The following is a 16,892-nucleotide window of genomic DNA, read 5'->3' on the forward strand; positions in this document are numbered from 1 at the left end:
GTGTCAAAGAAGTCATGCATCTGCCGAGTATAGATTTGGGAATCTTTGGGGCCCCTCCAGTCAGAGGTGCGATGGCCTCCAAGGCGTTTGCTTCAAGGGTGTCCCTGCATGATATTTTGAGGTTTGTGGACTGCTCCACGGAAGATACCTTTAAGACATTTTATTTCAAGCCTGTGTGGTTTCAATAGTTTTAGACAGCTTTGAACAAGCATAATGTTCTCCTCTGGTCTTGACATAGAATGAAGATTACCCAGGCTTACAGCGCAGGGAGTCTTGATTCTATTAAAGACAGAGGCAATCCTCACCCCCCTCCCACCCGCCAGAATACGCAGAGTATGGGATTGGCTTTTTGGAAGCACTTGTATTGTTTGTGACAATGTATTGATATGCTGAGATGTGGCTATGTATCCGCTCCCTGATTGTTGGTCTGTTTGGTTCCCAGGTGATGAACATTAAAACAGCTGTGCCAGAGGCGTAGCCGGAAGTGTCACAGGTCAATCTCGAGTGTGGCCATTGCTTAGGCCGGAGCTGTTTCTGGAGTTTTGGTGGAATTTGTGTTGAGACTTCGTAGGATGTCGTTTGTCAGTTGGACTTGTTAATTGTTGGATCACCAGAGAAAGAGTTGGATCACCAGAGAAAGAGTAGGAGTCACAGGCCGACATAACATGGGGAGTTTACTGGAACAGGATTGGTTACTGGGATAAGACACAAACATACAGAGGCACCGTGGACTTCTGGTGAAAGTTGATATTTGAAGAGAAGCTGCTGGAAAGTTGCATTAAAGACTTTAAAGCACAATGTTTGCCTCTGTCATTAATTGCACAAAGTGTTTGCCACAAGACCAGACCCCAGTCTGCTGCTTTATGTCCGTCATTGATTCTTTGCTGCAACGCCTCCAGAAGCTGTGTGTATAATTCAGAAGTTCCCAGAGGTTGGAGTTGGAGCCAGGTTTCCCCACTACCACTTGTTTCTAACCCCCTATTTTCCTTAGCCCCAGACTGCTTTTCTCTTCATGTACTCCTCTCATTCCTCCTCTTATAATCTGGTCCTGCTTAGGCTTGACCTTTTCCTGCAGAAACCTTCCTTCTCTTGCTGTCTTCATCTCCACCTCTTCAATCTCTCGCATCCTCTTCCCTGGGTTTATCACCACCTCCTCCAGATGTTGCCACCCTCTGCTGCAGCCACCTCCCCCAGATCTTTTCCACTTTATCCTGAAGTTACCTCTTTCTATGATCACAACATTCAGATATCTGCCACCTCCTCCGGATGTTACCCCCCCCCCCCTGCAGATTCACACATCTCCTCCTAGATCCTTCTCCCAGTCTTGCCTCTTAGCAGCCTCCACTCCTCTGTCTGGCACGCCTTCCATCTTGGATTTGACATGTTCTCCTCTGACCCTCCCTGAGTCTGTCTGAAAGGGTTTGAGTGCTGAGGTGTTGGCAGTGTGTGAACTGTAGGCTATCAACATTCTTGATAAGCTTGCAACAGTTACTGATTTATTTATAACATTGGCCAAGCGAGTTGAGCAAACCTTTGTTTCTCTAGCATACAATTCTTTTGCTGAAGAACATTGGGGTTGCTATGCTGCTTTCAATTATACTTCCACCACCTTTGCAAAGGCATGAAACATTGTATCTGCAGAACTGCGGTCCTTAACAAAGGCCCCTCTGATCTTAAAGCATAATTCTTTTGATGTGTCATGGGATCTGGTAAGAGTAACAAGGTCCACACTACTTTTGTGGATTATCCAAACACGTCCTCTTTTAAAGAGGAAGTCTTCCTTTTCAGTATTGGAGAATTGGGGCTTTTAGAGTGAGCTTTAGGCTCACTCAATTGGGGGTGGAGCTTTTTCATTAACTTGCAAATAGTAACAAGGATTGAGGTCAGGGTTTAAGCCTGCTGGGCTGGTCTGCCGTACTAATTCGGGTCTGTGGTGAGGCAGTGTGACCATCCCCTACCTTGTACCATGGACCAGAGTAAGGTTTCGGGGATCCTCCCAATACCAACCCCGGGAATAACATCCAATGGCTCGGGGTGGCCCCTGGCGGCCTGAGTCACGTTCCTGGCACTATACAAAGTCTGGGACTTCGTCACATATGTCCCTCTCTTTCCCTTGGCCCCCATGAGACTTCTCATTTGAGTACTTGGTGAGGGAGTCTATGTTGGTTTGTTGATGGGCTTCTCAGTAAATGACAGAAAAGGGTATATGACTGGATGGCTAGCAAATCACCTTTAGTTGGTATCTTTGGCTCTAGCAAGCTTAGTCAAAGGTGCTTAGTCAGTAACCAATGTAAATTTCTGGCCATACTTTATGGCGCACCGGATGACAAGAAAGTTCAGTTCCAGGGTGGCGTAATTTCTTTCACTTTCAGCTTTGTACTAATGAAAAGTATGAGTTTCCCCACCCCATTCCTGACTTGGGGCAACACTTCCCACAGTCCCTCTTGTGAAGCAACGGTCTCGAGAAGGAACGAGTCTGCACAGCTTAGCATGTTCAGCAGGAGCCGATGGCATAGAGGCACATTTCAACTTACCAAAGATTTCATCAGTCGCTTCAGTCGACTGTATCCGATTTGAACTTCGACCTCTTAAATTGGTCAATTATGGGTCCATCTATAGATTAAATGTTGGGTATGAAATGCCTATAGTAGGCAGCGAGGGACAGGAATGTGTGTAATTCTGTTTTTGTCTTGGGGTTGGCTCATGACTTTGGCTACCCCTCCCTCGGGCTGCCAAAACTGGGCTGAGGACTGTGGTGTTTTCAGTGGGATAAGTGCAGACTATCAACCCTCTGGATAAGCTTCCTTCATTTTCTGATATATGTGTTAATTGGGTGAGTGGGGTAAGTGGTACTTTATTTCTCCAGCTTTTTAGCGATTTATTTTTTTTGCGTGGTTTGCTGTTTCTTTAATATAATTTGGATGAACCCACTGACCGTCTGTGCTAGTTTTCCTGTGTGCCATGTATCCAGCTTTGTCCATTTGTATGCACCAGCATACTCCCAGAGGGAGAAAGCAATAAGACTCCTTGAGATTTAGCGGTCTCTTAATGATGCATTAACGCAAGCTCTCCAAGGGTTCCGATTTATGAACTCACCATGGGTTCTCTCTCCAGCCTTTCTGTGTTCCGAGCTGCAGGCAGCCAGGCTGCTGTCCAGTCGACAAGACCCTCAACCAAAACCATCTGAAGAGTACGATGATGATTTCTGCGACGAACTTCTACTAATCCGAGCAGCACTGGGTATGCCACTTGCTCTGGACACTCCTGTGCTACAGCAGCTCCTTGAGGTGGAAGCCAAGGTAAGGACAGCACAAAGCATAAAATAAACAAACTAAGTAAGTCGATTTTGAATGTGTTTATTTTATAGTTTTGTATAGCGCACAGTTACAAGCAAGTCATTACACAGCACTTTGAGGGGAAGTTGAAGTACACTTGTGTGATTTACCAAAACCTACTCACAGTCCCCATATTAAGGTGCAGAGTAGAAAAGTTAAAGTCCTAGGTCCAGTTCAGCTGGAACTGTGCCTAAAAAAATGTGGCGAAAGCCTTCAAATCGGTGACTCATGTGATAAAATGCTGAATCAATTTAATAGCCAAATATGAGAAGTGGTGGAGCAATATGCACCTCTCAAACCGAAAATGGTTAGGAAGACCAACAAACATCACAGTTGGTTCGTTATGAGGTTAAGACTTAGAAAAGAAGATTGGAAAGGATTTGGCAAAAAGACCCGTCCACAGACCATAAGGAATGTTGGAATCGCGCAAATACAAAAAACATAATAAGCATCTGAGAGGCCAAATCTAATTATTACAACCAGCCGATAGAAGCTGCACCAAACTCAACAAGTAAACTCTTTGGGTTTTTCTACCGAGTTGAGAATGCCAAAGTATTGTCTCCCCCACATACTCCATCCGAGGAGGATTGTGAATTGGTGCTTAGGGGGTTCCTTGATAAAATACAGAAAGCTAGAGAGTCTATCATCTCGGCTAGAAAGGCCTCCAAGGTGACACGTCTGCCCGTAGCCGTAGAATGGCGGCAGAAAGAGTCAGTGAGCTTCAACTTCCAAACCATCTCTGAAGATGAGATGATTAAAGTGCTGACGAAAATGAAACCCTCTGCTTGCGCCAAAAATGTAATTCCCCCTAAAACAATTCTGGAGAACAAGGAATTGTTCCTCCCAGTCCTGACAAAAATAATTAATACCTCTTTTCAAGATGGCATTGTCCCTTAGGGCATTAAGAATGTTACTGTTACGCCCCTGATTAGATTCCAAGGATCCTGGTAACCTGCGTCCGATAACTAACACCAACTTTATCCTGAAAATCATAGATAAAATAGCTATGAATCAGCTTCAATCACATGTTGAAGCTCATAACATCCTGCAGGAGCAACAGTCGGGTTTCCGTGTAGCACACAGTACGGAGACCGTGATGCTCGACTTGCAGTCACATATGCTATCCATACTGGATAAGGGTAGAACGGGGATATTTATGCTCCTGGACTTAAGCGCGGCTTTCGATCTGGTTGACCACCAGCTGCTATAGCAGGTCCTGGAGAAAATGGCAGGATGCACCAAGGAGGCGCTGGCCTGGTTGACATCCTTTTTGGCAGATCGGGTAGCAAGAGTCCACTGAGGAGAGAAGTTCTCAAAGGCAGCCCATATAAGCACAGGGGTTCCGCAGGGAGCCAGTTTACCCCCTCTACTTTTCAATCTTTTTATGAAATGTTTGTGTGAACTATTAGAAATCGTTGGCATATATTTCACTAATTATGCCGGCGATAGCCAGCTGGTGCTGGAGTCATAGGGTGACTATCAAGTAGACATGGATAAGATTGTGGCAATATATGGCATAATTGATGGAGGGCAACTGGCTGCGCCTGAATAGCAAAAAAACTGAGCTGATGATATTTGGCTCTCGCCAGGCCAGAGCCAAGTAAGGAGTAGAATAGGAGTCATTTTTTTATCAAAGACTCAAGTATCAAGGTAGCTACTCAGGTTAAAACCCTCGGGATGATGATGGAGGCATCTTTGGGGATAGAGGCCCAGGTGAACTACCTCCATAAAAACAATGCTTACTATCTGCATCTCCTGAGAGCCATCTGACCCCTTCTCAATGAGAAGAACTCGGCCACAATCGCTCGAGCCATTATCCTGTCGCGTTTGGATTATGGTAACTCACTGATGTTGGGTGCCTCTAAGAAAGGCATTGAGAGATGCCATATAATGGAGAACAATGCGGTACGGTTTGTGATAGTGATCAACAAAAGAGACCATGTGACTGGAAGGAAGGAGAGCACTACACTGGCTCAGGATTGAGGATAGGATCCTTTTTAAATCTGACATTAGTGCACAGGTGCCTGCATGGCGTGGCACCTGCGTACCTTAGTAATAAGTTCAAAAGATACATACCCAATAGGCCATTGAGGTCTGAAACGCATGGCAGGCTACCGATGCCTTTGGTCAATCGGGTGACTGGTGCTGGGAAATCTTTCCCTGTGAGGGCTGCATGGCAGTGGAACAAACTTCCACTGACTATTTGCTTAGAATTAAATTATAGAATGTTTAGGAAGCACCTCAAGACACACCTTTGTTTATGTAAGTCACACACATATAGAAAGGATCCAGAAATTGTTATGTCTAAGTTTGTCCTTGTCTCCTGGTTCTATGTTACTGCGCCCTGATGCCTGCAGTCTTTCAGCGCACTATAAACACATAAATAAAAAGAAATAAATACATAAATAAGTTAAAGGTGTACCCAGGTTACCTGGGAGAATTGGAAAAGGCAAGTACAGTTGACCAATGCTTGCTGATCAAATAGAGCCACAATCCATGTGGTAGACGGATCATACATAATCACAGTGAAAGGTGGAGGTGTAGGCAAACAATCAGCTGCAGTGATGAAAACAAGCAATCCAAGAACCAATTGTTCTGGCTTCAGATAGATTCTTAGAGCAAGCCTCAAATACCCCGGTTAGCCTCCTTCAAAAAACACACCCTGTTCAACCATTCACATGCCCCATGCCACTTACCATCCTTTCTCACAATCGCACCCATCCACAACAGAAGTATCCTTTGCCACCATCATCACTCTTAGACTCAATCATCCACAAAATGCATACCCTTTCACATAACCTGCATCCTATTCCGCAATCCACATGCCACTTAATACTGTACTCCATAATACATGGACCTATGCTGAAACCTACCAAAAATAGTTGGATATTTTTTAAAGTTAAGGTTACCATCTTTAAAAAAATGTATTTGCATGGATCTGATTCTTGAAGACTTCCTTGCCAGTAATTGTGCTGCTGCAGGATAGGGGGTTTAGGCTCAGTTTGGCACAAAGTAAAGCATTGAATGATCCCTCTCATTCCCTTTGAAGTACATTACCCAGAAGTAGCTGACACTTACATCCACGTCATCGACACGTTAGTGCTGGCGCGTTTGCATGCTTGTCTGCATTGGAAGCAGCAGGACGGGCACCATACAGATGTTCTACTTACTACTGCAGGGCACAGGGAAATAAAAGTAAGTTCTTTCTGTTTTCAGATACACACTACCTCTGCCTGTAGTCAATATGGGATTACACCCCGGCCTTAACTTACTTTTAGCATCGCATAAGACAGCACGTGCAGCAATTGTCAACAAGCACCTCAATCAAAAAATTATGGCATTAAAAACAACCCCTCTATAGTTAATCCTCTGGTGTTAACTAGTAAAGCGCAGGTTGATGCAAATGCCCTAGACCAGACACGTAAGTAATGATCCGGCTCTTGCTACCATTGGCTCCCCTATTCTTTCTGCTGACCTTCCGCAGACAATACCAGATCCCACCTACTATTGACAGGGCATATACCCGATCAGGAAAGAACTGGTGTCAGTCAGAAATGACCAAAACCTGTGTTACAATTGCATAGACGCTTATGGAAGCATTGCCTCAGGAAATGTCACCAAAGACATATATTGTCTATCGAGTGTTTATCCATATGCTTTCTGTCGGATAACAAACCCATCCAAATGTCCCTCCTGAACAGATTGTGCCGGAACAAGCATGGTGTTAACGTCAGGGAATACATTGTGGACAATGATATCAGCGTATTATGCCTAACTGAAACCTGGCTCAATGGCCCAAAATTGACCTTGCAGTACCAAAAAACTACAACTTCAAATGGATTGTGTCCTCCCACGTATTCCTCATTTTTGATATTCAAGTCTGCTTGCAACTTGCTTCGGAAATGTTTTTCATAGGGTCGAGCGTCGTGCAGCATTGGATCTTGTCCCTCAACGGACTCCGTAGCGTCCCTCGTGACATTGACGCTGGCATAAAGAGTATGCACGCTGACCGTTACCTCAGTTCTGTTTTTTCTGCATTGGTGCGTGCTTCTGAGATACTCGCCTCAGCGATTTCAATTGCGTTTACTTCAATATGGCCTCCACACTGAAGACTGGCTTCTAGTGGTGTTCAGACTGTGGGCCCAAGATGTCTATCACAGACCCTCACCGCGTTTGTCTCTGGAACCTGGGATCGGGCCACAAAGTTGACGACTGTGGCTTGTGTCAATCAATGACTGTTAATGCCTTGCGGGAAAGGAAGGGGAGACTTGATGCAGGTAAGCCCTCCCCCAAATCCCTGGCCCTTACCCCATCGAAAAGGAAAATCATCCTCTGAGACCAGAGATGTCTCTCCTGTAAAAAAGTGTTCTAACCATTCACGATGCTCGTCCTCTTTCCAAAAGAAGGGTAAGAAAGGGCATTGCAGGTCCTTATCGTCTTCATCTTCCTCTTCAGAAAGAGTTTATTTTCCAAAAAATAACTGTACTCCAGAGAAGTTAGAAAACATCTGTTTAAAAATGTTACACATTGTTAAAAAGCAAGCTCCTAAAGGAGTCAGAGAAAAGTGGCCACTCCTCAGCGTCTATCAAGACCAGTAGGGAGTCTTGTGTGTGTCTCCTTCTTGCACGCCTCAGAGCCTGGGAAGAGAGGTTCCTCAACATTAATTAAAGGAATCTTCCACAACGCACAAGAAGAAGCCGGTGTCTGTTCCCTCGAAACATTCACTAACAATATTGAAGCCTTCTTCGAAGGTATCGAAACATTTATGTTCATCGCCTGAACCTTCTAGGCATGTAATACATATAGAGCCTTCGAAGCAACTTAAATTGTCGACGCATTCATCGACCATTCTGAGTAAGTCATTGAAGCCTTCAACTTCGTTGGAGCATTCTTTGCTCTCGAAGACTGTTAAGTCTATGCCTGATCATTCAAAATCTTTCCAACCCATTCCTAGACCCCATTTCTTTAGGAAAATGGGTTCAATCTTTAAAGAAGATGAGGAAGAAGAGCAGCCCCATTTTTGGTATGAATATGGAACAACAAATGTTCCAGATGAATTAATTTCAGATGAATCCAAGATGCAGAATCTTGTGGAGACATTAAAGGAAACCAGTAGCTGGGAAACATCACTAGAGACAGTTTGATAATCCAGAAATATCTTGTTATACTGATCCCTCTTACAGAGCAGTAATTGGTAAGGTAGCTGAATGTCTGGGATGGTCCAGACCTGCAGTTGCTGTGGAGACTGATTACCTCACTGATATCCTAGAAAGTGGGCCAGTTAGACAAGCTGTATTGCCGTTTCATACAGCCTTGAGAGTAAGAGTAATGGAAACCAGATTCTGTTCCATCTGTTAATAAAGTATTAACAAAAAATACAAAACAGCTTCCATAGACCATACATTTTTTAACAGGCACCCAACACCAGAGAGCTTAGTTGGTCAAGCAGCAACACTTTCTTCGAAAGCTGCAGCCTATCCTGCTCGGGCAGATAAAGAAGATAGGAGGATTGACTCTTTGGGTAAAAGAGTATTTAGTGCAGGAAGTATGACACTAAAATCTATCAATGCTACCAGTGTATTAACAAAATACACACATACCCTCTTGGGGTGTGGCTGCTCTGGCAGCAGAACATATACTGGAGGGAGAAGAGATAGAAGACTTTTTAAGCCTGATACAAGAGGGCAGAGATGCCATGAGGCAATCCCTACAATCTACTCTGGATACAGTGGACTTCGGTCAGAAGGTCAATGGCTGCCAGTACAGTACTTAGACACATATCTTGGCTAAGAAAATCTGTTAGACATGCCATTTCACGGTACTTCTCTGTTTGGTGAGAAGGTCGATTGCAGTCTGGAAAAACTGCAAGCTTCTAGGGCTGCAGCAAAATCTTTAGGGGCATATAAGACCACCTCAATTTACGGGCCAAGGATGGAGAGGTAGTTCTTTTCGTTTCTATTCCTCTGCATCTAGAGGAAGAGGTCAGTTTTCACAAAAGGGTTAAAGAAGACCCTCAGCTGCAGGTTGTAAGAAACTCATGGTGGCAACAGGAAAGAAGGACACAGGTGATCACAGTTTAAGGGTGTTTATTAAACTGCAAAAGTGGGTGAGTTAAACACCTAATCTAAACCTAAATCTACGATGGAAGCAAGCTTTGACCATCAAATGAAAATAAGCCAGTCCTAGTGGCGTTGTCAAATACAAGGACCTATGCTAAGAAAAACCTATTGCCAATCCTTATGCTAATTACTAAAAGAGTGTGGGATAGGATTCATAAGAAAGGAAGAAGTGTTAACAAATAATGTGTTAGGCTGCAGTAGTCGGGGTCTCCCTTCCCCACTTTTTGAGCACGGGATATGGTGGAATCTCTCAGTACAGCACACTTCTCGGGCTTCCCCAGCACAAGACAACAGTTCTGCTCTCAACTTTCAAGAACTTTGATGGCCAAGTCTCTCTTCCTCCAAAAAGTCTCTTGCCTTCGAGGGTTGGAAAATAACAAACCAAAAACTTCCTTTTATACCGTCATCAGGGTTATAATGGCTCACCCCTGAGTGCCCCTTTTCCGGCCGTAAACCCCTTTCCAATCGTATTCAACAAAACAAATGCAAATTTCTTTTCCAAATTGACTTTTGGTGTGTTGACTTTCCACCCCCTGGATCTCCCTCCTTCGGGCCCCCCTCTCGGACGTCAGCCTTCCTCCTTCGGGTTCACTATGGCTTTAGCTTGGTTCACAAATCTTAATGTCTTTTTAAACAATTCTTCAGGCTTCCCCCCCTTTTTGTCAGCGTCCCTCCGCCGGGTTCATTGTTGCCAACTTTATCAATTGTGCCTTTCTCAATCACCTGTCGTCAAAGACTTCGACTTTACAGGGGATTTTGCAAGACCCCTGTATGACCACTTTGTCCGTTCCTTTGCAGCCTTCCCGGGGCCTTCTGGTATCGGCAGTTTCAACAAATACGGGATTGTCCAGAGTCTCTCGAGTAAGCACTCACGTGGTGCCGGATCCATCTGCAGCTGGTCTGCCCTTTTCTCACAGTTCTTTGAACTTCCCTTAAGTTGCTACTTTGCGGCTTTCGTTCAACACATTTCGGTTCTCCCCTCGACTCACCGGCTGTGATGAACCACTTGGCTTTTCAGAATAGCTGGAGTCAAGGCTAGTACAACGGTAGCAGGCACCTCCCTCGGTCCTGCTTATCAGCGTAGGCACGCTCCATGTACCATTGACATCTGCTGCCACATACTTGAGCTATTGTCCGCGGTCTTACATTTCCATCTGCTGAGGTTTCGCGGGTCTAGGTCGGAAAGGGCAAGGTCGTGTCTCTCCTTGTCAGCCTCTCGATATTCACTGCTTTTTTCCTCCTCTTGACCTGCCATGCCTGGATAGCTGTCTCGTCGTGCAGTCTGCCTTGCTCGTAGTGTGCTTTCATGCTCCACCTTTTATCTCTGTGCTGAAGGGAAAGGGCCATTGGGTGTGTGTGATTTTGCTCTATTGCCTGACCATGCCTGACCCTTATATTGGGACATGTTAGGAAACGGGCTGGGTGTTAGTCTGTTGTTTGTGGTGTACGCAAGTGTCTGTGTCGGAAAAGGGGGGGGAGGGCAGTGTTTCGGAATATCCTACACGGTAGGAGGGGGAAAATGTGTTGAACGATGGGGGATACTGCGTCTCACTCGTCGGTGTCACACTTTCACTCCCTAAGGACCTCCCCATACAGCTGATCCTCCCTCACTGGTCCACCCCCAGGAACTGGATCCAGTAGCGATGGCCGTGTCCTGGCCCCTGAGTGACAGATCCATGGGCACTAGCCAGGGAGACACCTTCAGGTTTCTCACAAGGTGGAACCGCAAAATGACTCTCACCCACAAATCTGTGGTAGGAGGCAGACTGTCTTACCATGTACAGAGTTGGCAAAGCATAACTTTTGATGCATGGGTGCTGCAAACAGTAGCAGAGGGTTACTGTCTCCCAATTCTAAAAAAAAGACTTCCCAGTTGCACCGCAAGAGCAAGTTCAACCTTGGTTTCAGGTCCACTCCTCCAACAGGAGATTCTCACCCTATTGGAGAAAGGTGCGATAGAATTGGTACCTGTAGCAGTGAGGAGCTAAGGTTGGTACACTCATTACTTTCTAACTCCTTACTTTCTAATACCCAAGAAGGACGGAGGATTGCGACCCATCTTGGACTTAAGATGCTTGAACAAGTTCCTCAGGAAGGACAAGTTCAAGATGGTAACTTTTTCGCAGTTCCTTCAGGCCCTTTGCCTCCAGGATTGGTTGGTGTCATTGGAACTTTAGGATGCCTACTGTCATCTGCTGATACATCAGAAGCACAGAAAGTACCTAAGGTTCTCGGTTGGTGGTTCTCATCAGTTCTAGTTCTGCTATTCTGGCTCACCTCAGCCCTGAGGGATTTCACCAAGCTCATGGCAGTGGTGGCCGCAAGTTTAAGATGGGAGGGGATTCACATTTACCCCTACCTGGACGACTGGTTGATCAGAGTTGTTTCTCCGGAACAGTCTGAGTCATCTCAGGTGCACATGCCACTTCCTCCACGAACTGGGCTTCTCCCTGAACTTCAAGATGTCCCATTTGACACCTTCTCGGAAGCTTCAATTCATTGGAGCAGTCCTGGACTCGGCCTCGGGAAAAACCTTGCCACCCGAGTTAAGGGCTCACCATCTTTTGCAGATGGTCCAAAGATTTCTGAGTGCCCCGCGTCTTCCGGCCTATGACTTCCTAAGGTTGCTCGGTCTCATGACATCCTACATTTTCCTGATGCCAGAAGCCCGTCTGCGAATGAGATCCCTTCAGTGGGCTCTCGGATCCCAGTGGTCTCCATTCTCAGGCAGAATGATGGACCTTTTCCAGTTCCCGACAAAGGTCACCCAGGATCTCCTGTGGTGGGACAGCTGAGAGAATGTGATGAAAGGAGAACCTTTTTGGCAACCATAGCCAGAAGAGACAGTTGTTACAGATGCCTCCCTCCCAGGATGGGGAGCGCACATTTTTGATCTTTCAATAAGCGGACACTGGTCTCGGTTGGAGTCCAGACTCCATATCAACCTTTTGGTGCTGAGGGCAATCAGACAAGCGTTGATGGCCTTGCTGCCCTCAATAAGGGGGAAAGGTGTCCTGATAATGACGAACACAGTGGCCATGCATTACCTAAACAAGAGAGAGGGTATAGGGTCACTGCCCCTGTGCAGAGAGGCAATGCAGCTCTGGTTCTGGGCACTAAGTGAACGAATAACTCTTCTGGCAGTTCATCTAGCTGGAGAAAAGAACACAGCAGTGGACGCTCTGAGCAGGCAGAGCACGATCTCCTACGAGTGGGAAATAGCTCAGGAAGTCCTTCAAGAGATCTTTGCCCTTTGGGGAAACCCTCAAGTGTTATGTTTGTGACCAGTGTCAACCGGAAGTGCGAGCTGTTCTGCTCCATGGAATTTCCACAAAGAGGTGCTCTAGGGGACACATTCATAGTGGACAGGGAATTTCCACTGCTGTATGCATTTCTGCCAGTCCACATCATTCCTCACGTAATAAGGAGCTTGAGGAACTTTGGGAAACTATGATCCTGATTGCTACAGATTGGGCCAGGAGAACGTGGTACCCAGACCTTCTAGAGATGGCCATCTGCCCTCCAATTCGTCTTCCCCAAAGAAAGGACCTACTCTCGCAAAAGGACGGCTGCATTCTTCACCCAGAGATCAGGACTCTCAATCTTCACGCCTGGTGTCTGAAAGGGTGAGATATAAAGATTGGGACCTTCTGGAAGACGTAATGGAAGTGTTGCTTTCTGCAAGAAGACCAGCAACTAAATCCCTGTACCGCTGCCGTTGGAATAGATTTTGCAGCCGGTGCAGGGAAAATAAACTATTTCCTTTCTCGTGTAAACTTCCCCATGTTTAGTCTTTCTTACGTCACTTCCATTCTGGGTTGCAAGTGGCTACGGTGAATGGCTATTTAGTGGCCCTATCAATTTTCAAAAGATCTCCGGATGAGGGATCATTCTTCAAAGTGCCAGTTGTGATACAGTTTCTGAAAGGCTTAACAAATTTGTGTCCGCGTACTCCCTTCATTGTGCCATAATGGGATCTAAATCTTGTACTAAGATATCTTATGGGAGCTCCCTTTGAGCCCTTACATTCGTGCTCTTTAAGGATGCTCACCATAACTGCCTTTTTAGTAGCCATTGCATCAGGCTCTATCTTCCAAACAACCTTTCACGTCCTTCTCCAAGGATAAGGTAGATTTAAGGATTAAGTTATCTTTCCTGACAAAAGTTGTCAGAATTTCATTTGACACAACTTATTGCACTACCATCTTTTTATCCTCCTCCTCATCCATCAAAGGAGGAGGAGAGACTACATCGCCTAGAGCCAAAAAGGGTACTAAGCTTCTATATTACATGAACTGCAAGTATTCGTCAAGATGATCAGCTTTTCATTGGTTATGCTCGTCAAAGATTAGGCTTAGCAGTCGCGAAACAAACCATCTCTAGATGGATTGTTATGTGTATAACTGAGGGTTACTCGTTGGCAGGCAAGGATTCGCCCGAAGGTCTGAGGGCACATTTCATCAGAGGGGTAGCTGCTTCCTCTGCTCTAGAAAGGGGTGTACCAGTGAGGGACATTTGCAGAGCGAAAACATAGAAGTCCCTTCATACATTTAGTAAATTCTACTGTGTAGATTCTTTTTCAGGAGAGGAAGCCAAATTTGGCAAAGCTGTCCTCCATAATATTAACAAATAAGTAAATTCTTGGCACCCTCTACGATACTCAAACTGCTTTGGGAGTCGATCGAAGATGAGGAATACGTGGGAGCACACAATGCATTCGAACAAACAAGTTACTTACCCATGGTAATGTTCTTTAGACTGGATGTTCCTCCCACATATTCCTCATTGCCCTTCCATAACCTCTTGCCTTTTAAACCTTCCTTTCTTGCAACATCAAGACTGTCTGCTTCTATGACACAGCATGCTAATTAAAGGAGGAAAAAACGAAGGACTGAGGTAACCGTTAGCACGCGTGCTCTATATGCCAGCATTGACGTTACGATGGACGCTGCAAAGAAGTTGAGGACCAAGATTTGACGCTCGACCCTATGAGCAAAACTTCAGAAGAAAGTTGCAAGCAGACTTAAATATCAAAGATGAGAAATACGTGGGAGGCACATCCAGTCGAAAGAACATTATCACGGTAAGTAACTTGTTCTTGTATCATAAGAACCAGGAATGCGGTAAGGTGGGGTAGCTATCATTACCAGAAAAAACCTACTCTTCTTTGAATCTCGTAACAACTGTGAGGGTTATGACATTATTCACCTCAAGCTCACCTTAATAACTGCATTAATATAATACTGGTCTGTCATCCCCAGTGGATGTACCCAGATTTAATGAGGAACTCATTAATTTACTAGACCTGCTAAACACCTCCAACTGTTCCACGATACTATTAGGGGATCTAAATAGATGGTGCAATGACGCATCTGACAAAGTAGCAATACTTTTGGAACAAAACCTCAAGAGCATTAACATCTCAGTCCACAATAACGACACACCCCACATCAGGGGCAACGTACTGGACTGAGTAGCATCCAGGAACATCAAAATCCATGATACAGAAACTAAACCCTGCATCTGATCAGACCACCTTTTTGTGGATTTTGGGATCTGCTTACCTGAGAGACCCCCCGGTAAGTTTAATAAACTGATAAGTCACTAGTAGGAATCTTAATAAGGTGACATCAGATGATTTAAGCAACTGTATTAATACGCTTTTGACCCCCACCACCAACCTAGACTCCCCAGATGTTCTAGCTACCTCATATGAATCCCACCTCTTCAGAAATTAAGATCAGGTAGCCCTTATGAAATTAAAACCAGTAAAAGATGCAATCAACCATAATAGTTAATTAGAAAACATGAAACAGAAAGAGGCAGGCAGAGCACACATGGATTAAATCCAAAACTGACCAAAACAAGATAACATGGAAGATCTAGAAAAGGCTTACAAAATTGCAATAGTTGTAGCCAAAAAGGAATTTTTCAACAACCACATTGAGAATGCAGAGAATAGCACAAAGAAACTCTTTCAGATATTTAGAAAACTGGAGAGACCTAAAACCCCAAAATCTCTTACCCCTACTACAAATGAAGATTGTACCAGAATCCAACAGGCCTTCGCTGAGAAGATCAGACTAGCACACAAGAAATTGCCAACTACCCAAGTCCCAATACTCAATCCCAATCTATAGGAACTAACAAAAGTGGCACCCGGTTAAACAGAATTTAAATCAGCTTTCATAATCGAAGTAACAAAAGTATTGGAAAGGATGCGCACCACCATAAGTAATGGTGGTATCAACCCATCCAAGCTCATCATAGGAAAATCGAAAATCTTTGCCCCCTTTTTCATGCGTTTTGTGAACTCCACCTTCAAATACATACCGGACACCATTAAAGAGATGGTGGTGACCCCCCACCTAAACAAAGCCAACCTTAACCCTAGGGATGCCACAAACCTAAAACCCATCAGTAATGTCTAATTTCTCCTAATAATTGAATATAAACTGGCCGCCTTACAACTTCAGGAATAATTAGAATGCAGCTCCATCATACACCCAAGCCAATCCAGTTTCAGGCTGAATCACGACACAGAAACCACCTGACTAAACCTCCAATCACACATACTTAATATCATGGATACAAGTAAAAACGAACTGTTAGTCTTACTAGATCTGTTAACAGCATTTGATCTCCTCAACCATGAACAACTCCTAGAAACCTTTTTTACAACAGGTGGCTGCTCCAAGAAAGCAGTAAGCTGGATCCACTCTTTCCTAAACAATAGGAAATCATGGGTGCAATGGGATAATGCAGCAACTGATACAGAGGAATTAATCTGCAGAGTCCCACAGGGGGCATGCCTTTCTCCTGCCATTTTTAACATATACATCAAACCCTCACTGTGATATGCTCACAGGCATGGGGGTACAATTCACCAACTATGCAGACGACACCCAGCTACTAATGGAGCTGAGTGGTGACTATACCAAGGATTTGTATAGGCTAACTCTCATTTATGACTCCATTGTTCGCTGGATGTCGTCTAACCGGATGTGTCTGAAAGGATCAAAGGCCGAACTCATGATTTTTGGCTCCTCGCAGGCTAGAGCCAAACTTGACCCCAGATACTCTTAACAGCAATATCGAAGACATCAAGGTAGCAGTATCAGGAAAGGTGAAATCGTTGGGAGTACATTTCAAGCCATCACTGAGCACAGAGCTTCACGCTGAAAACATCGCGAGTAGCTCACAATAAATCCTAATAATGTTGAGGCAAGTTAAACCCTTTGTCTCTAGCAAAAATTGTGAAACACTGGTGAGGGCAATCATTATGCCTAGAATCGAAAACTGCGATGCACTCTTGTGCGGCGCTAGTAAAACGTCAAGTGCTCCAAAATTAAGCAGTTAGGATTGTTAAAAGTATTCCTAGGGGCGAACATCTATCCAATGATAGGAAAGGCTTACACTGGCTACCAGTAGTTGCCAG

The 16,892-nt window shown here is 44.8% G+C and overlaps 1 protein-coding gene across 5 annotated transcripts in view; it reads left to right on the top strand.

Moving 5' to 3' along the window:
- LOC138566737 (protein FAM98A-like) overlaps positions 1–16,892 on the top strand; it is a 702,281-nt gene that overhangs the window by 254,009 nt on the left and 431,380 nt on the right. For all 5 annotated transcript variants that reach the window (XM_069644365.1, XM_069644366.1, XM_069644368.1 and 2 more), the window contains one exon: positions 3,115–3,299. In XM_069644365.1, the coding sequence (XP_069500466.1) occupies positions 3,115–3,299 (185 nt within the window). The remainder of the gene's footprint in view (positions 1–3,114; positions 3,300–16,892) is intronic.

This window comes from Ambystoma mexicanum, chromosome 2p (genome assembly GCF_040938575.1).
Source record: "Ambystoma mexicanum isolate Mex_15411 chromosome 2p, UKY_AmexF1_1, whole genome shotgun sequence".
NCBI classification, from domain to species: Eukaryota; Metazoa; Chordata; class Amphibia; order Caudata; family Ambystomatidae; genus Ambystoma; species Ambystoma mexicanum.